Source organism: Emys orbicularis, chromosome 4, assembly GCF_028017835.1.
Source record: "Emys orbicularis isolate rEmyOrb1 chromosome 4, rEmyOrb1.hap1, whole genome shotgun sequence".
NCBI classification, from domain to species: domain Eukaryota; kingdom Metazoa; phylum Chordata; order Testudines; family Emydidae; genus Emys; species Emys orbicularis.
The window spans coordinates 26,323,817-26,344,362 of NC_088686.1; the positions used below are offsets into that span (position 1 = coordinate 26,323,817).

A 20,546-nucleotide genomic window follows, 5' to 3' on the forward strand; every position below is an offset into this window, starting at 1 on the left:
CTGGATTTTTGTAGCATTGTTCAGAAACCCTGTCGGGAGGGGAGTCCCTTTCTCACTTGGAGAATGTTGCATGCACATTTCCTACCAACTAATCAGTTGATTGGAACCTTCTTGAACTCCTCTTTGCCACCGGGCTCCCAAGGATGCGCACTACTCCTTACCTGGTACGTTTTTTTGTTTCCAGACTATGGCCACATCCAAGGATGGACTTTGTAGCATAGGGACCACACATACTACTACAGGGCTTGGTCTGCTTAGTGCAAAGCACCCTCGACTCCTGCCTGAGTCACATACAATACGTTGAGGGCTTTCAACATTTTTGTAGGTGCTGAGCACTATGCAACAACAGACACCTAAAAAGCAATGCCCCAGAACAGACAGGGGAGTTATTCTGTATTTTCTTATCAATTTGTAACCAGGAAACTCCCAACCTTTTCCAGGGTAGATTTGACAAAAATGACTCGCACTTAATAAGCAAACAGTACATTTAATTATGGGGATATTTCTCCCCCCCCAGTCTTACTATATAGTTGTTTTCCCCCTTATAATTTAAAATAAAGTGGCTGGTACAATGTTGAACCAATGAAAAGAAACTGGATTTGATTTTTTTTCTTTATTTGCTTGAATTTGAATTGGGTTATCTGCCTATCTTGTTTATGAAATTTTGTGCTGTCTTTGCTGCACAGACTGTGACTCCCAAATCTTCCACAGCTCCATTTCCATATTCCTGCGTGCTTGTTCTTTGTTAATCACTTGGCAAGCGCTTATTTGAATATTAAAAATTTCTTTAATCATCAAAGGCAGGAGCACAGCTTCATGAATATTCATATTTTTTTCCTCCTCAGACTGGATTCTAGTTCATTACCCTGCAGTAAAGCCAAACAGTCATCAATCGCGCTCATTACAGCCGCTGGCGTTTTGATTGGCTGCCTGCTGCTGGTAGCTTTCTCCCTCCCCCTGCCCCCCACCTCTCCCCTTCCCTTCTCTATGAGCTGTCGTGTACCTGCCAACAACAACAACAAAAAAATATCAACAGTGCAAGAATAAATTTCTCTGGTTGAAAAACAACTTTGCAAACTTGTCAAACAGTCCTCGTCACTTTATTCTGTTTTACCTAAAAAAATAAAATAAAAAAAAAATTAGAAGGGAGAAACTTGAGCTTTAGAGATGAATATTTGTCAAGAGAGTTGACGTAAGTTTCATTTGCATAATGACTTTGTACTTCTGCATTAATAAAATTTGCATATGAAGCCATGTTAATTACTCCTGATCATGCTTTTTGCATTCATGCATAGTAATTTTCTCCGACTTGTGAGAATTAATGTCTTGGCATGGGGGGGGAGAGAAAGAGGGGGAGTTAGGGTACTGTCAAGTTTCTGTGCCAGTGTCCCTCACTCACACTCTTTCTTCTTCATGCTCACAACGTTGCAGTTCTTCTATGACTCATTTATGCATTATCAGTTGGAATCCTTGGGATAAAGAAACATATCTATTCAAAGGGAAGCCTCGTTTGCCAAAAAAAAACCCCAAACGCCAAGCAGAACACCCCTTCCTTACAACATTGCATTTCATATTTGTAGATAAAGTTTAGCTGGAGAAAGAACAATATAAATCAGGCAGTGTGTGAGTCTGAAAAATCACAAATAGTTGTGTGCGCTTTGGCTTGTAAGGTGTCATCTCTGGGGTGTCTGTACCTCTGAGTGTTTGTGTGCGATCAAGCCTCTGTGTGTGTGTGTGTGTGTGTGCACGCACGCATGTACATGTTTTATGTGTGTATCTGCATATGCTCCTCTGTGTGTGTGAGAAAGGGGTATTTGCCTCTCTGTGTGTACATGCCATGGTATGTGTGTTACCACTGAAAAAGGTTAGAGCCTCTATGAAAAACTCAGTACTGTACGTACTCGGTGTGTGTGTGCTTGCTTCCGTGTGCCTGTGTGTGTCCCTATGCCTGTGTGTGTGCCACTATGCATATGTGTGCCTGTCTTTGACATCTCTGTGTGTGTGTATGTGTGTGAGAGAGAAAATCCATGGTGAAGAGATTATAATAGTAGGTGGAAAAGGTTCGTATTGTAATATGTAACATAGATGAAACAATTCGTTTTAGGAAAGGCTTTCAGATCAGCGGGAGAGATTATCAAATAGATGCTCATTGCACTGTCGGATGTGTCTGGCTCATGGCTGCAGCATGGTAAATACAGAATACCAGACTTCTCAGAAATAGCTGCAGGAGTGTACCTGAACACAATGGGATGGTGCAAGGATGGGTTTGCAACCTATACCCTGAATTTCCTGCTTGGGACTGACATCTGCCATTATTTTAAGAGCTATTTTATATAATGTAACTGAATCTGTCTGTCTGCCTATCTAGCTGTCTACCTGGACACGTGGGCAGAGAAGCAAGTATGTACATACAAAGGCACGCACGCACTTGGAAGAGAGGCTTAAACAAATGTACACACACACACACACACATACAGGCAAACACAATACACCGAGAAAGGAATACAAAAATACACACATATATACATGCACATTGGTCACAATATAATACATAAAACAAGATCTCTCTTAATCTGGTGTCTGTCTTAAAAACTCTGATACATTACGTTCCAAGGGTAGGCTACAATTCCACCCTTGTACCACTCTGTTGTGCTTAGGTACTGTTCTGTAGATGTGTCTGAGAGGATTGTTTTTTTTTTCATATACAATACAGTATGTCCAGCCATGCCTAGGCAAGGTGAGAAGGACAATGAAAGGATAACATTTATGCTTGGATTGTGACTTTCCAGGGTTTTATCATTGTCAGCAAGATCCTTACATTCATTTCAATTTTGGGGGATTATATTTAATTTATCTTAATTTCCTAGACTCATAGACTCAAAGGTCAGAAGGGACCATCATGATTATCTAGTCTGACTTCCTGCACATGGCAGGCCACAGAACCTCACCCGCCCGCTCCTGTAATAGACCCCTAACCTCTGGCTGAGTTACTGAAATCCTCAAATCATGATAAAAAAACTTGAAGTTACAGAGAATCCACCATTTACACTAATTTAAACCTGCCCCATGCTGCAGAGGAAGGTGAAAACCCTCCAGGGTCTCTGCCAATCTGACCTTGGGGAAAATTCCTTCCTCACCCCAAATATGGTGATCAGTTAAACCCTGAACATGTGGGCAAGACGCACCAGCCAGATACCTGGGAAAATTATCTGTAGTAATTCTTCTTTGTAAGTGTAAAAATAGTGGGGAACAAAAATGCTGTGATGTATATGCAATATAGAGCCTTTTTAAAGTGTAAGGAAAAATGTCTCCTCTCCCATATGCATCTGACATCTTTTATCCAGACTGTGATCTCTCTAGGCCTGCTTCACACTATTCTACCTGCAAAACTCCCATTGACATCAATGGGAGCTACACATGCAGAATGAGTAGAAAATATGCAATAGAGATCTGCAGTGCAGGTGAGTGATTCTCCCATACTGATTGCAGAGGAGAATTAGGCCTCAAACATCTAGGCCTCAAACATCTATCTATCTATCTATCTATCTATCTATCTATCTATCTATCTATCTATCTATCTATCTATCTATCTATCTATCTATCTATCCTATAGATAGATAGATATAAAATACACTAAAACAATTAGATCAATTTTTCTAAAGTAGCTTCTAAAATTGCACCCACCTTTTCTTTACATCCAGGCTTCCTTGAGCCCAGACTGTGCAGGCTGGGCATCTAGATTTCTGAGTATCTGATTTTCATGTGTAAATGTGATTTCCTCATCCTGGTTTGAGTTTTTTATATGTACAAAACTTGGATGTGAAGAAGCATGGACACAGTTTGACAGGCCAGTTATGGACTGGGCACTTGTCAAATTTTAGTCCCAGAGCCTGCAAACCTACACGTTAGTGTGATTGGGCCATTCTGGAAGTCTTTACTTTGTTTCCACTCTGTCCCTATTCTGGCAAAATCTTGCTGTGATGAATGAGACAGTTCTAGCTCTTAGTTACGCTGGTGTCAATCCAGAGTAACTCCAAGCCATTCATTGGGGCTACTCCAGAATTATAGTAGTGTGATTGGGAGCAGAATTTATCTCAGTGGGAGATTTGCTGAAGTAAAGAATGGGTAAATGCTGAGTATCTGATCTTTTGAATTAGGAGGGAGTTCATAGATTTTTAAGGCCAGAAGGGACCATTTTGATCATCCAGTCTGAGCTCCTGGATAACACTGGCTATAGAATTCAAGCCAGTGATTCCTGCATCGAGACCCGTAACTTGTGGCTGAGTTGAGAATGATCAGTATCTCACATCACTGTCTTAAAAGGGCAGATTTCTGCTTTTCTTGCATATGTCTATACTTAAAGTAGTTAAACTGATGAGGAGTTACCCTACCTTTGTTTTCATCTTTAAAACACTCTTTGGGCTAGGGCTGCCTGGTACCCACTGAAAATGGGTTGGATGTGCAAAACCCGGACACATCCTTAATGTACACATCCTTATTGGGGTGCTGCTGGGCACCAGCGCTGCAATTTATACAACCAGAAGGAAGCTTTGTTTGTTTAAAAAAATGCCCTAATTTTCTCTGGCCACTTCCCTTGAACCCAGTGGATGAGGTTTCTCTGCGAGTTTATTTTCCAGGCACTTTGCATTTGCCAAGGTGCCACCTTGTCTGACCCTCAGATGCTTCAGAAAGTTATTAAAAATGAAGGGAGAAATGAGAAAAAAGAAGGCACCGCCTGGTCTGTAACTGCTGACAGAGGAAGGCATGGCCTTGTGCTGGTCAGTAAGCCCTGGGAGTTTTCCTCTCTCACAGCACCAATCCATGCAGTTGTGGCATTTAAGACCTGCCAGGGTTGTGTTTTATTGTTTATTGCTTCTCCCTTCTTTTCCTGCTCTTTGCCCCACTTTTGCTTTTTCCCCTGTTAGGAGTGTCCTTTTTGATACTTCATTTCCTTCCCTGACTAGAGCAGGACACCTTGGACTAGAATTTGGACCTGAGGGCTGTATTGCATCTTTTTATGATCCTGAGGGCTGTGGCTAAATGGAGCAGTTTGCAGCCACCCTGATCCTTAATAGAGAGTTGGGGTCCGTTGAGATTTTAGGAAAGACTACTGTGCTTCGTTTTGATCCCGACATTTGGGTCATGCTGCATGCTGGGATCTGTGCTCCTTGCAGGCCTCACCTCCGTATTAAAGCTGAGTTCACCCACAGGTAGTATAGAATTCTGTAGGCCCCTAGGCAGAACTTTGGCCACCCCTAGACTCCATTGTAAGCTTTGGTTCTGTTGAAAGGTGTAAGTGACTGGAGTACACGAGACCTGTACTCCTTCTGTATGTCCCAGTCTGTCTCTTAGAAACATTATGGTGCAAACATTGTGGTGCCGCACATGGCTAGTTGGAGATCTGACACTGGTTGCCATATAATTTTGAATATTAATGCCCAATAGCCACCATGTGTACTCAGATATCAAACTCACAACTCTTCCCACAACACACAAGTTCCCCAGTAACCAGGTGGCTGAACCAAGCCAGCAGAGTGCCAACCTAATTCATTATACTATTTTTTAAAAATAAAAGTGCAATTATTCAATAGCTTTAGGATGCCTTCCCCCATTCTTAGGTCTTTATTGCTCTATAAAAATACTTCTCTTATTATTGTACTTTAAAATTACAATGAAGTGACCTCTATATGTATACATCTGACATCTGTTTCTTTTTGCCTGGCACACAGTCATACTCAGAATGTAGTACAGATACAGTCCAGTTAATGGTTATCTTTACCTGTTTTTGAAGCATTTGCAGTGAGATCAAACAGTTCCAAAAAAAAATGCCCCATAAGCCACAGAGATGGCTTCTATTTAAAAGCAGTCCTTGCAAAAGAGCACAAATTTTATCCTTGATGCTTGGAGCTCAAGTATTTACACAGGGAATTTAGATTCTTCACTTGTGGTTTTGGCAAAAGCTTCACACAAATGTTTTGCACTGGTGGTCTCTTAGCCATTTAAGATAAACGACAAAATCAAATGCAGTCCTTGCAGACTAACGCTCTGGATGCTGTGCCAAGGATGAAGTATCCCTATTTGCCTCACATGTGTAACTGTCAGATCAACATGTAGCCATAGTTTTCGAACTGGGACTCTTGAGATGGAGAGGATGCATTATAACATGCTGCTTCTAATGTCATAGGGCTTATGGCAAAATAGTTCTTGATGCCCAGGTTTGTATATGTTTATGCACGCACATGCATGCACAGACAGAGTTGTCACCGTTAAAACAAAATAGCAACAGCGTTTGCCAAAAGATACCCCACAATTAACACACTTATTTCCTGATCTAAATGTAGGGGAAAACCTGTGGTTTCCGAGGTACCACTGTGAGGTAATTGTTGGCAAATGCCAGCTTTTGAACGGTGACCACTGCACCACATAGCTTTATTTAGAAGCTACCCTGGATTAGTTACAACTCCTTGTTGAGTAATTAAATAAAAGTCATGGCTTTAAATAAACATATAGTGCCAGATCTTCTGTTGAAATACATTTGTGTAGTTCCATTGACTTCAGTGGAATTGTGCTGATTTACAATATTGTGTGTGTGTGTGAGTCTGCATGTGCATTTGTGCATAGGTATGTGTGTGTATACACATATTTTAAGATTTATATTTTCTTTTTTAAGTCATAGGCTCCTTTCTGACTAGTGCCTGGAGAAGAGAGGGTTTCCAGAGAAGCAGGAGAGGATTCTAAACACAGCTTAAATAGCAGAAGATTTCTAGCTGCGTTAAAAATAAATAACACAGTTTGAGGCTACAATATCATTTTTCAGCTATTAGGAAAAAGGTTGTTGCATTCTTTATAGGCTTGATAGGGAAACAGAATACACAAATGGGGCATGCAAAATGCGTAACTGGCTGCAGCTCAAATGGGAAGGAAGCACAGTGGCCCATGAATGCTTTATTCTGGGAGCTTGATTTCTGGCACCTATGTGAAGCCATTTGATCTGTAAGTCGCTGCACTTTGTCTGCGCTGGTGGGTTGATCCTGTTTCAGCAGCAGCTCGGCAGAAAGCCTACCCAGTTTTGTGTCAGTTAAATGCATTAACACGCCATAAAACAAGAATCCCCCTTTTGATTCAGTCCCTAAGCACGTGCTGGTGGGTCTGGTAACTGCCTCCAGTTCTCATCTACACCATCTTTGACCTTCTCTAGCTTCCCTCACTGGCCACCTCATCCCCTTTCCACGTCCCCCTCCCTTGGGCCCCTCCAGTCTGAGTTTACTTCCAGAAAATTGCCTGTAGCAATCTGTGGTTTTGTAGTTCTTCAGGTCTCTTGCCTGCCCATCCCCCCGGCCTGGCTTCTCCTCCCTGGCTTTCCAACGAGCCACACCAGTCTCAGCCTGACATATAAATTAGTTAAATAAAAATATGTAGCGAGTTAGGCCTAGTTGCCCTCCACCCCTCCTGTTTTCCCTGATGATGCCTCCTCTGTCCCTTCAAACGTAGATCCGACTGACAGTTTTTTCTATTGTTTTTTCTCCAGGGCCGTCCAGGCCTGCAAAGCTGCTGGGGGCTCCCATAGCTGCCTCCTCCCACCCTCACACATCAGTGATCACGTCACCTCTCCGCGCACTGGCCTCTCTCCCGCCCTGCCTTAGCCTGCCCTGCTGTGGTGCCCGTGCAGTCTCAGTTGGCGGGACTCAGACTGAGACTCAGACTGAGACTTCAGGCACATTTGGATGTCATTGTCAGTTGTCAGGTAATAGAAACATTTTTTTTTTTTTTGCTATCTGAAGGTCAGTAGTGCTGCCAAGTGATGTCATCGTTACTGTGGGAGAGTGGTCTTCGCTGGGTTGTGTGGGGGAGGCAGTGAAAACGTAAACATTCCCTCATCACTGAGGATGGGGAGTGGGAAAAGGGGTGTGAGTCCATTCCTTCCCCCCCCCATCTACCCACTTTCAGATGTCACCGCCAGCCACTGCTGGTCTGTTTATGCCACATTGTGAGCAAATGTCTGAGAATCCTCACATAATGTGATACCCTGGTATCAAGATTTCATCTCTCTGGGCTGTTTATTTTAAGCTTAATTGGATAACATTTAACATCTGAGGTCTTTTTTTCCTAATCATTTGTATTAAGGGCTTTCCTCAAAGTCCATGTGCATGCAGGATATATGTGCTCCATGCACTTTTCTCCCCGGCTTTTGAGAAAATGTTCCTCATTAACTTTTTTTTGTCTTCATTTTTTAAACCCTGACTCTTGTCACTGCCATGAAGGAAAGGCGATGTGGATTAGTGAAACCCAGATAGCCAGGGAGGACCCTGACATGTGACTGACTAAAGAGTTGATGCCTGACCCTGCCATTTCAGACACAGGGATCTCTTTGAAATCAATGGGTGTTCTGAGTGCAGCTTAGTTGAGGGATCAGGCCTGTAGTGAATTTAGGGGGTTAGAGGTGAAAATGGGAAGGGCCTAAAAGAAAATTCAGCTAAGGCAAAATCCAAAAGTGCTTACACAGGCAAAACTCCCATGTGTGCCAAATTCTGCAGTCCCTATTTGGGCAAACTTAGTCGGAGTTTCACAGAATAATGCTGAGTAAATACTGTATATGGACTGCAGAATTTGGACAGTCAGGAAGGACTTAGCAGAGTGAGGAGTGAGTAAAGCCTTAAAGAGTTGGCCCTGATGACCTCTTGGGAGGGCCAGCATAAGCTTGTTCGCATACAGTTTTTCATTGTAGCATGTGCAGATAGAACCCTACCACAGTATAACAGTGACTATATATCAAGACAGGGTCCCTATGATTCAGTTTCTTTGGAAAATACCTGATTGTATTTCCTTAAATGTCTGCGGTCTTTCACTGGGGGATACGGGGGCTGAGGGAGAAAATTAGGAACTTCAGATTTAATGTGATGAACAGAGATCGAAAGTTTTGCAAGTACAGTATTTTAAACCTTGAGTCTTGAAGGATGAAGAATTCTCAAGAGGAGGTTTAAAAATACACAACAGAACCTCCTAGAACCTGATCCAAAGCTTGAAGTCCACAGAAAGACTCCAGTTGACTTCAGTGGATGCTGGATTGGGCCCACAGTGCAGTCAGTTTTCATACACCAACTTTTCTCTAAGCACAAACTCTTTATATCCAGCATGACGTTGCACAATGCAAAGAATTCAAATAATGTCTGCCAGCGATACGTGAAGTTGCACTATATCCAACTTCCCTATAAGCAGGTTGCTTTCTCGATGGGGTTGATTCTCCACTCTGTTAATCTGGCTTCACTTCATTGGCTTCAGTGGATTGACATTGCCATAAAACTAATATAATCAAGCTCTTATAAACCACTAACACAGTGTGTGAAGGTAGGCAGTTTTCCCCCCGTAACCAGTAAAACATACTGGAGGCAAGCTCATATTTTCTGTTCCCCTCTCTTTTTTTTTGATATAGAATAGACCCGGGTGTCTTTGATATGTAGGTAGTTGTAACAATGAACTGATACTCTTATTCCCTATTGCTTCTAAAACAAACATAGACAGTTAATGGCGAGAGAAGAAAGTAAAACTAAAAATAGAAAAGGAAGGAAGGACTAACTCATTACAGCACGTTGGAACACAAGGCTTTTCTATTTTACGTACTTTCATTTTATAGTTGAGCGCTGCTAGTGTTTGGAATGATCTATTTGCTAAAAGAGTGATGCCAGCTTTGTGGGGAGATAGACCTGTTATCATGGCTTCCTATAATTACTGCTACAGTCTATGGCACTTAGAGAATAGGTTATATCAAAGCACATGCTAAGTGTTTATGACAGTAGTTGGTCAAGTTCTGCTTGAAAGAAACATTTTCTCCCCTTGGAAAGGAGACTCATATCTACTTAACCCTTTATTGTCTTCCACGTATAATGCTGAGAACATAGAACAAGGTCTTTCTTGCACCCAAAATGTTTTGTGGAAATGAAACAAAAAGAACCTCTTTGTGTTGGCTGTATAATAATACCAGTGATGATCTCAATGTTGTTTTCTTTCCTCTTCATATAATCATTTACACTGGAGAGTCACTTACTCCAGCTTTAGGGATCTGCTTGTGTCCCTGACTCGATTAGCTCTTTATTCTGTCAGGCTTGTTCCTGTTTCTGAGGAATTGTTTCATTCTTTGAACAAAAGCCATTAACATTACCCTCCTCTGTCCTCCCCCCTCCATTTCTTCCCTTTTTTATTTTTCAGCTCTTGCTTAAATGCTTAGTAAGGACCTCACATTTTTCAGTGTAGCCTCAACCTCTCTAAATCTGAGGGCAAGCAATTGCAGGTGCATCTGTGGGCACCTAGTATCTCTGATTGTCACTCACAAATCAGGTCCTTAGGAGTCTGTGCAATTTGTGGCGGCAACAACCTGAGTTGTTGGCTGCATATGGGCGCCCACATGTCAAAGCTGCTGTTGAAAATTTGGTCCTGGATATGATTTGTCTTGTATACAACACACTGTTAAGTTGTGCAAATGGGAATTCATCCTGCATCATCTTGGGCTGTTTGTGCTCTTTAGAAATTTTGATGCTGATAATATTCAGTGTAGTCAATAATAACCACAACAAATGGATGCCATGGAAGTTCTGCTGTGGTGTGTGCTAGGCCACTTTTTGGTTGCTAGTTGCATATTCTGTTATGCTTTTGTTAATTTCTTTGTGTATAAGTAAACACAGGATGTAGAATTAGCAAGTTAGAGCCTACATATTAAAATATTATTATTTTAATATCTACACATATCACTGTTGCAGTGTCTTTTGTCCCTCAGAAGCTTCTGTCTGTTGAATTGGGCTCTCTTGTTTTAAACGTTTTTAGTGCCTATTTAATTAGAAGTTGGAACAGAGTCATGAAATTCACGGGGTTGTGTAGCTTGGATCTAAAATATAAATGGGCACAAAATTCACTTTGCTTTGTGTCTTGCCAGATCAGAGTGCTTTTTTTAATCTTCTTTTTTATTTTGTTTAAATTAATTCTGACAGCTTAGCTTAACTGTAAAATACATAACAAAGACAAGCAAACGATTATTGAGTGACATAATTATATGTAAAATTATATGTATGTTTGTGTATACAGACACACTGGAAAACTTTCACTGAAGCCATTTTTCACAATACATCTTCACTATAAATACAGGCTGCTTTTTCACGATCTGATTTATTAATATTGTACATTGAGGCTGAGATTTTCAAAGTGGCCTACGAAACCTGGATGCTCAATTCCCATTAAAATAAAAGAGAAATGGGCTATGAAAATCTCAGCCCAAGAGTACATGGCATTTTATGACATACTGTACAAACACAAAAAGTCTCTGCCCTGAAGATGGTACAATCCAAAGGCGCAATAAATGAAATTGCAGTTGGTACATTGCAATGCACATTGAAACAACATTCGTCTTTAATTTACCCATTATACTTGTATTCATATGGGCTTGATCTAAATCCATTGGCACTGGCCCTGTGAGCATGGGTTTTATATACATATATAAAAATAATTAAATCTATCTAACATACATATATCTAATCAATCAGTGAAACAGCTTCCTTCCCACACAGACATATCTATAAGGAGGCAGAAAGCTATTGTAATACTTCAGTTGCATATTTAAAAACAGCAAGTGGGCATTGACAGCAGTGATTAATGGGCAGGACTGTGAGGTTCAAGATCTAACACAGAGGAGCCATGGGGCCCTAGATCACATGGTAAGAACAATTTTCCTTTAATTCAAGGAATTGGCCATATTAGTTATTAAGACATTCTAATAATTACCCAATAATCTTGTAAAGTTAACATCAATTTATTTTGCTACTAAAATTTTGCTTACTGTATTATTTAACTAGTCTGTTGTTTTCTTGGCACGGGTTAAAGTGACAATAAAGTTAAAAGAAATACCTGTAAGTAAATAATAGGTTTTAACAGTAGAATATTTTTCCTCCTTTAGTTATATCACACTATTCATTTTGTGTTGGTTTATAACATGAGTCAGCCAATGAGGAACGCTAGAAAAGACCACCCTGCTGTAAAAAGCTTGATGCAATTAATACAGTCTGTCTAGAAAGCAATATTATTTCAAAAACTTTTATGTTAATGATATGGTATGTGTTCTGCACATTTCATACTAGAACAAGAAGCAAGCTTTTGTTTCATATCAGACTGGGTTTTATTAACACTGGAAGATCAATGGAAAACAAAACAATAATCAGAATGGAGAATGCAAACTCATCCTGCAAAAGCCTCCTCACTCATCAAGTCCCAGGACGATGGCTGATATGTTACTCCTCCCCCTCTTACTCAGTGGAATCTGAAAAAAAAAATCCATCCAAATTAGATTTCAGATCCACTTCCCCCCCTTTTTTTGGAGAGGAGAAAGAGGAGTTGGGCAGTGTGTGTGTGTGTGTGTGAATGCAGACAAAGAGCTACAGCTACATTAAAATCATTTGCAAATGTTTCTTCTCATTATACTGTGAAAAAAAATGATTCACGCTAGAGTAGAACTGACTAAAATTTGTGCTCAGAAGAGACGTCTCTATTAGTCACTGATTACTTATATTTATTTACTTATTTTAATGAAATATGTAATGCATTTTGAAGAATTTACTTCATGCACAGTGTTTAAAGTATGATCTATCTATCCATCCATCTATCTCATATCCAGCCACAAACTAGACCTCATCATAAACTTATTTTTAATACATGGTATGTTTATCAAGAGACGAACAGGAGACTATAAGACAGCACAGAGGCAGCTAAAATTAGGGCGCTTCACAGGGCAGCAGTGCTGGCAATATAAGTGAGGCTTAGGCTTTGTTCTAGAAAGACACCCTATCAGTATAACTTAGTAAGTCCTAATTATGTAAAGTTAAGAACCAGCAGGGCAAAAGGGGTATTTAAAGTTTGCTTAAAACTAGATGCCTGCAATTTTGAGACATCCAAGGAAAAAGAAAGGTGCTTAATTGCAATATTAACGGGTGGAACTGGATCCAGTAGTCTCAAGACAAAGGGGTTCAAGGAAACATTGCCTACAGTAGAGACAATGACTCCAACATTTAGAGAGTTAACTGGATTGCATACCACTACGCCAAGCCCGAGAGTCTGAATTCTTCAAACGTTCCAAATGTAGAGCTAAATCAAAGAATTCTGTTTCAAATCCATACAAGATGTTGCTGTTTTTCTCCTCTGACAGGAGAAGCATTTGGAAGTGCAGTTTCTTTCTTTTTTTATAGCTGTCTTAAAAAGGAGTTTGGATGTTTAGCACAGCTGGTGCTCATTACATTATGCACTATCAATAAAATAGCATGTGTAATTAATTTTTAATGCAGTGCTATATGCAGCGCTTTAAAGCAGTTACTGTATGGGGAGAGCTGACACCAGTCACCGACATCAGAAATATTAAAATAGAGGGCTAGATTTTTGCATTTTTAAAGGGTGTGTGTATGTATGTGTGTGTGTGTGAGTGAGTGGGGAAGGGCTAATTATTAACCAGCAGTTCTCTGGCCATGATTAAATTTAAAAATATTGGAACAAGATAGATGGAGGTGTTTTTTAATTTATTTATGGGAATGGATGAATTTCCCATTACTGAGGGGCTCAGTGTATGGTAAATGATGGCTTGTTTAGGAAAAAATGTTTTCAGAGCAGGTAAACACCATTAGGCTAAGCAGTAAATTTGGTGGATTTGTATTTTTTAGTGACCGGTCTTTGTTAAATCCTGACCACAGCTTGTCAGTATCAAGTGAGAAGCCTATTGAAAAAGGCAAAGTGGGATGTGAGGTTAAAAGAAACTAAAGGAGACGCATTTGAGTTCCTTCAGACCCCCCTTTTTTTAAAAGAGTGCTTTCTTGTGGCATTTCATTGGTTGCAATAAAAATAAACCCCAAATTTCTTCTCTTGAATCCTTTCATATTTGGAAGCAATGTCAGTTTGAATGAGAGTAAGTAGAAGGATTAGGAAGCAGCACCGTTCATGGGGGAGTTGCTGCTGCTCTGACAAAGGACCCACTCACAAACATACCCATTTACACTTTTGCTTTTTTTCTCTGCAAATTGGGGCTCATGCCATACTTTTCAGGAGACCCAAAATAAAAAGAGGACGCCCCCGCTAATAGGAATGTAGGTGGAGCTTAGATGAATACATAGCTGCACACAGAAATCATATCAGGAAACACCTCCACTGCCAGTAGCAAGAGCAGACATATTTTCCTAGTTGAAATATTGTGCACATTCTTACTCAACAAAGAAGAAGGGATCCACTTTATTTTGCAGCAGGAGCAACAGGGTAACTACCGCGGATAATTTGTGCTGTAAGATCAACCGTTTGATCGCACTACCTTCTACCTGTCTCTCCACTCTTTCCCTAAATGCAGCCAGTCTCTTCGTAAACACTTCATAAAAAATATTAAAAACATGAAGAGGGGAAGGCTTGTGTGAAACAATAATCTGTTAGGAAATGAAGGACCAAATTAGGATTCGCACTGCCTCTCTGCAATCACCGGGCTTGCCTTTTGGCTGTGCAGTGCACAGGGTTTGGTTTTTTTGGTGTTTTTTTTAGCACTGAGATTTTCAGACACACAATACGTAGATGTTTGCAATTATTCTTTATTTCCCTCAGTAAAATCCCATTCATTTGTATGTAGCATATGCCAAACCGTTTGCTTGCATTGCTTCACCTGGCATGTGTAGCACTGAGTTATTCTGTCCCTTCAGAAATGGTTTCTGTCATTGCTTTTCTTGGCACTTTCGATTTGATGTGTGTGTGTGAGGAAATGTGCTAACTAGGCTTTTCAGACTCAGTGAGGAGGATTAGTGTCCTGCATGTAGACATATCTCTCACAATCAAGGGCAAGTAGTCTAATCTATGAAATATCATTTAGATGTTATCAAGCCTGCGCGTTTGGCAGTGTGAAAAGCATTGGTAAGTGTACATTTCTTTGTGAACCTTTTAGTTTTTTAGAGGAACTGTGCCAGATTCCCCACTGCAGTACCACAGCATAACTCCATTGAAGTCAAAGGAACTTACTGAGGTACCCATGGCACTTCTTTTGATAGGTAAATGACTGCTTACATATTTGGAGCATACATTTTCGTTTTCTTCTTTATTTGCTCTGTCGTTTCCATACATTTTTGTAACATATAAGTGTATCTAGTGCACTGGAGTGTGGCATGTCCCTTATGTAATCCTCTTCTTTCTGCCCTGTGGATGTTGTTGTTGTTCTTGTTTTGTTTTGTTTTTTTTAACCAGTGTCCTTGGTACTAAAGACAAGGCCATTCACCATAGCAAGGATTGGGGAAGGAAGGTCTAATGAATCAGTAAAATGTGTACTTGGAAAGAAACAGGCAAAAATCCCACATAGAGAAGGCTTACATTTTTTATGAATTCAGCTGTAAGAGTCAGAGGTCCTGGGACTTTTGGAATGAGGTTAATGCAGGCGCTGAGTGAGTATCTGACGAGACACGGGTATTTGGAATCTTTCCATAAAATTGTACTTTTAAAATTATTCTTTGCTAATAAGAACCTAAGGAATCCATGGGTAGAGAGAAGTCAATGTATACAACACACCTGCATCCTTTAGGTTTGTTTAAACACCACTTCCTTATTTTGGGCCATATCCTACTTGATTACTCACATAAACGGTCCTGGTGGAGTGTAAGGGGAGCGGCATTGGGCCCTTTGTCTTTTTGTCCTTCAATCCTACTCCTTCTGTATGGGTGGTTGACTCTTTAATTTTCATAATATTGACAGATTATTTTGTTTTCTTTGTGTCTTGAATTGCTTGCTTTGAGCGGTTATAATTCTTTCAGAACACAAATGGTCCATTTTAGCATAGAGCTGTTCCTTTAACCTATTTTTATAAAACACTCCAAAGATGATTCAGTGCTCACAAAAGCATACCCATGGCTTTTGTTTATTTCCTGGGTTTCAGTAAGCCTCTAAGTCATTCAGCTTCAGGAGGATTTTGGGTAATTTTTGAGTACCCACTTTCATGCCCTAACACTGAGCCATGCGGTAGCCTCCATGAGCCAGGCAGAACAATGATCATACAGTGCCATCAGTCTGTGTGTGGAATTCTTGTTGACAACAGGGGGAGCACATGTGGTACTTAGTCCTGTGAGTGTGTCTTCCTGAGAGGTGCTTTTCACTTCCGTCAACTTCAGTGGTGTTACACCCGTTTATGCGAGCTGTGAATTTCGCCTGTGCAGCCCAGGAAAGTATATAGCTTTAAATGAGAACCAGTATATGGTTAGGAAGGATCTGTCATTTAAAAAATATTAACAATAAGTTATGTAAGAAATAAAAATTAACAGAACTGAATAGGATCTTAAAATAGCAGTAAACCTGCTTACATATAATCCATCTTTAAAAGAACTACTGTTATTTTAGTTCACATCTTCTAAAAGGTCTCTCTGTTTTTTTTCCTCCCTCCAGTAGAACAGGGAGCGAATAAGTGCACGTATTATGACCTAGCACTGTTTAACATTTAAAGGGTGTCTAAAAATTAGGTCTGAGTGTTTACAGATTAATTAATCCAAATCCTTTATAAAAATATGTGTACCGTTGATTGAGCTGGGAACAGGATATTTGTGGTTTTGCCTATAGTGAGGACAACATTAAAATAAGTAACTTTACCCTTATGCAGAAGTCCTATAGAATTTAATAGAAAATAAACCCATTCTATAAATTTTTTTAAACCTTTTCATTTAATTAAAATAATATCCCTGTTATAAAATTCTGTAGTATGGTTATAAAAGCCCTATAGCATGGATATAATTTTCTATTACATTCAGTAGGTTTGTAGAATAATTTTGATAGAACCCTATTAAATTTCTGTAGAAACTTACTGGCTTCATCCTTATACATTCTGCAGGGCTTTGCCATAACAGGTAGGGTGAAAGATGCTATTGAAATGAGAGGCAATACAGCTCTCTTATTCCGCCTCTTCACCATCATTGTCAAAGATCATTAGGATAAAGTCAATACATTCTTAAAAGCACAATCTCTTGAAACATTCAGTGGCCACTGGCCAGCAAGTCTGCTTTTCAAGGAGCAGGCAGATGATCCGGGTTGGGAATGGGCAGTGGAGGGTAGTTTTTTTGTGATTATAGAACGGTACAACATAGCGTCATCCAAACCTTTGAGGGAAAATGAAGATGTACTGGGAAAAAAGCCATTGCCTTTTAATGTCGGGTTGAAGGCTGCCTTGTATAATTTTCTCCGTCCTTTCCCAGTAAGTTTGCCAGGACCATTGCACATCCCTCTAAGATGATAATCAATGATTAATTTTTTTTATTACACCAGAATTGGCAAAACCAAATACATCTTTTGTCTTGTTTATATTGTTGGTAGCTCTTTTTCTCCACCCCCTCCTTTTCTTCAGAGATTCCTGTTATCTCTGGTTAAACAGTCTGATCTACTGAGATTGTTAGAGGAAGGTTGCCCATGTAATTGTATTCCCCTGGGGATAGCACCACACACCCTGCTCCTCTGTAGTTCTCTTGGGAATGCTGGAGCATTTTGCACACAGACAGACAGACAGACAGACACCCCTCCTCCCCAACAGCTCATCATGAGTCAATATTTTGGTTGCTTTGATATGTAATTAGAACAAGCTCTTCTGTCAGTGGCCTGCTTGACTTGTGGTGAATGACCCACACACTTAATCCACACCTAATTTTTATTCTGGAATTTCCTATTTTGGGGACCTATTTTAATATTTTAAAAAATAATTATTCCCTTCACTTTCTTTGATTTCTTTCACCTTAGGAAAATTTCTCTTTATTTACCCTCCCCGCATTATTTTTAAACATATTTTTCAGAACCTCCTCTACAAAAGTCAATCCCAAAGTGAAATTATTTTAATTTTTTTTAAATGGAAGTATCAGCTGAAAGAAAACACAGCTCACAACATGCAGATTTATTGAGCCAGCATGAGCTTCTTTAATAAGATTTTTTTTTAAACTGGAATAAGAGCACTGTCCCTTTAAATCTGAACTCAAACTTTACTGGATATTTTACAGAGCCTGGTTTCATTTATAGTGGAGCCAGACTTGCTGTGTGAGAGCCGTCCGCATGCTGGAATTAGTCTTAAGCTTGCTTCTGTGGCGTTGCCAAATTCCATGTTTGTGTTTTATTTAGAATTCTTTTCACGGCCAGTCGAATCTGTTCAGGCACACACAGGCGCTGTTGCGCCCCATGGAGAAAATAAGCAAGCTTGCGTTTTCTTTGGCATAGGCCATGGCCACAAAAGACTGCGGTCTAAAAAAACATTTTTTAAAAGCTATTTTAACCCATAACAGATGTATAAAGTAGGCACACGCATGCCAGTTTCCTTAGTTTTAATTAAAAAATAATTACAGCTTTAATGGGATGCTAGTGACAAATTTGGATGAATGGTGGGTGACATTATCTCAAGGCTCACTTCAACTTATAAATTAGTGTATTTCTCTTGGCCGATGGTACAGATGAAATTAAACGAAGAAACAGATTAATATTTTTTAAAGTCACATTTAACCAAAAGAAAAAAAATACGACCACAGTACCACATACTCTCATGAGGTTGCAGTATATGGGGAAAACATTTTCCCCCTGCTGATGAATGGTTGGAATGGATTTGGGCTCTGCTTTGCAAGTTACCTGTCCCTTTCATAATTTCACTGGTAGTCATGTTGCCAAATTATTGTGATTAATGTCAGTAGGCAATTCTATTTATAGCTACATCTAACTAGCTGATACAGTTTCTCCAATACAGGGAATTTTAAACATAAAACCATACGTGAATTCTGTATGTTGCAGTGGCAATCCCTAGATACGTCTGCTCACATGCTGGCCTTTTGGATAGTATTGCTTTAATTCTTCATAACTTGAGGCTATTTTCAATTTGGGGCTTTTAAAAATTACCAGAGACAGTGCTGGACTTGTGTGCAGATACCAATGATTTTTATTTATGAAGAAATAAACAAGGGAGCAATAAATATTAGATGGGCTAACCCCAAATCTTATTCTAGTTGTTATTACAGACAGGTGTACGCCGAGCTGGGAAAGCAGGAGGAAAGAATTGTTATGGGAGGTGACTGGACTGGTAGATACTTAAGGAAGAGGAGAGGATGGACTGCTTAATTCAAAAGGGTATATTCTCCCCTCCCTGCGCAAGCCCAGCTCTATGTGGGCACTGATAAGAAAGAAGACTCCAGCGTCAGCAAATTTCTTTATAGGAGAGGGCAAAATTCCATTTCCAGACTCGCATAGCACATGGGTTTTCCTCCAATATTGTGCTCCGCTGGGTAAAACTTTCCAGATACGTGCACTTTCCAAATGGGAACAGGAGGTCAGAATCATGATCCACTGGGTGGATCTGTGAGGGTAATTTTGCCCATAGAGGACCAAATCATGCTTGCAGAACTCATAAGCATTCCCACTGTCTATAGTGGAATGGCTTGGTTGCATAAGATTTGGCCTCCAATGTAAAGGCAACTAAGAGTTGTTGAGGTACATATTAGTACAGGTAATAGGAGCTCATAATAGTAGCTTATCTTAGCCCAGAAATGTCCCTCTTTCTGTAACTTTTCCTTAAAAATATATCTATTGTGTTTTTCCTGGTTAAAAAATCAGCAGATTTCATTTATGAGTTTTTTATTAGCTCATCGTGACTGGCAAGCAACTTCATGCCTGACATTGGATTGAATTGGGCACCATCCTGTTCCTGTTGAAATCGTGAAAGTTTAGATGTTTATTTCCAAGGGAGCAGGGTGGGGTCTCCCATGTTACCTGCTGACAGTAGCCTGCTATATCAGACAAGACAAACACAGCAGTAGGAAGTCATATTGTCTGGCCTGCTTGAAGAAGTTTGAATTCATTACTGTGATCTATCCTGCTTGATTTTTCCATTCTAATAAAAGCAGATCCTCTCTTGTTGGTGTCCATTACCTGAATCTAAGCCAAGCCAGATTCTCCAAAGATGTGACTCCTAGGGTTTAACCACACTAAAAGAGAGATTTTCCTTTGTCAATTGAACGAGTATTTCTGAGGCAATGTTTCCCTAAACCTGAATTCCTCAGAAGTAAAAATTAAGTTCCAGTATTAAGAACATGAGTCATACCGGTGCAGATGAGAGTCATTTCAGCATTCCTGGAATTTTTGGATGGGAAACATTACATTCAAGTTAATCCTTTCAATTATACCTTATTGCTAAAATAATCCACCAGGCATTCTGCAATAGAACCCCTCTGCTATTTGATTACAGTTCAGGCTTTGAAAATAGCACCTGAAAATTTTCAGACTCCTGAGATTCAATGTCTTAATTTTCTTTTTGTGTTGCTACACACAGGATGGTCTATTGCCTTTTTTATTCACTTTCTTAGGATATTTTTTTTAATAAATAGGGCTAATTTAATTTGTTCTGATGTGTCTCAAGTATCTAATTGCTGCTGTTGAGAATGATTAATGTCCAGTTGAAAGGATTCCACATCCATAAATGAGAATTGAAAACAGATGCTAGTTTGATGAAAGTGTGCTCCCCATTCCTTGTCTGCAGAGGCTCACAGAGCAGGCTGCTGAGA

At 39.9% G+C, this 20,546-nt stretch overlaps 1 protein-coding gene across 4 annotated transcripts in view; it reads left to right on the forward strand.

Annotated features, from left to right (window-relative positions):
* The window catches only part of BCL11B (BCL11 transcription factor B), a 96,790-nt gene that overhangs the window by 37,531 nt on the left and 38,713 nt on the right, over positions 1 to 20,546 (forward strand). For 2 of the 4 annotated variants that reach the window (XM_065403526.1, XM_065403527.1), the window contains exon 3: positions 7,529 to 7,744. The exons of the other annotated variants lie outside the window; for them this stretch is intronic. In XM_065403526.1, coding sequence (XP_065259598.1) covers positions 7,529 to 7,744 — 216 coding nt within the window. The remainder of the gene's footprint in view (positions 1 to 7,528; positions 7,745 to 20,546) is intronic. 4 annotated transcript variants of the gene reach the window in all.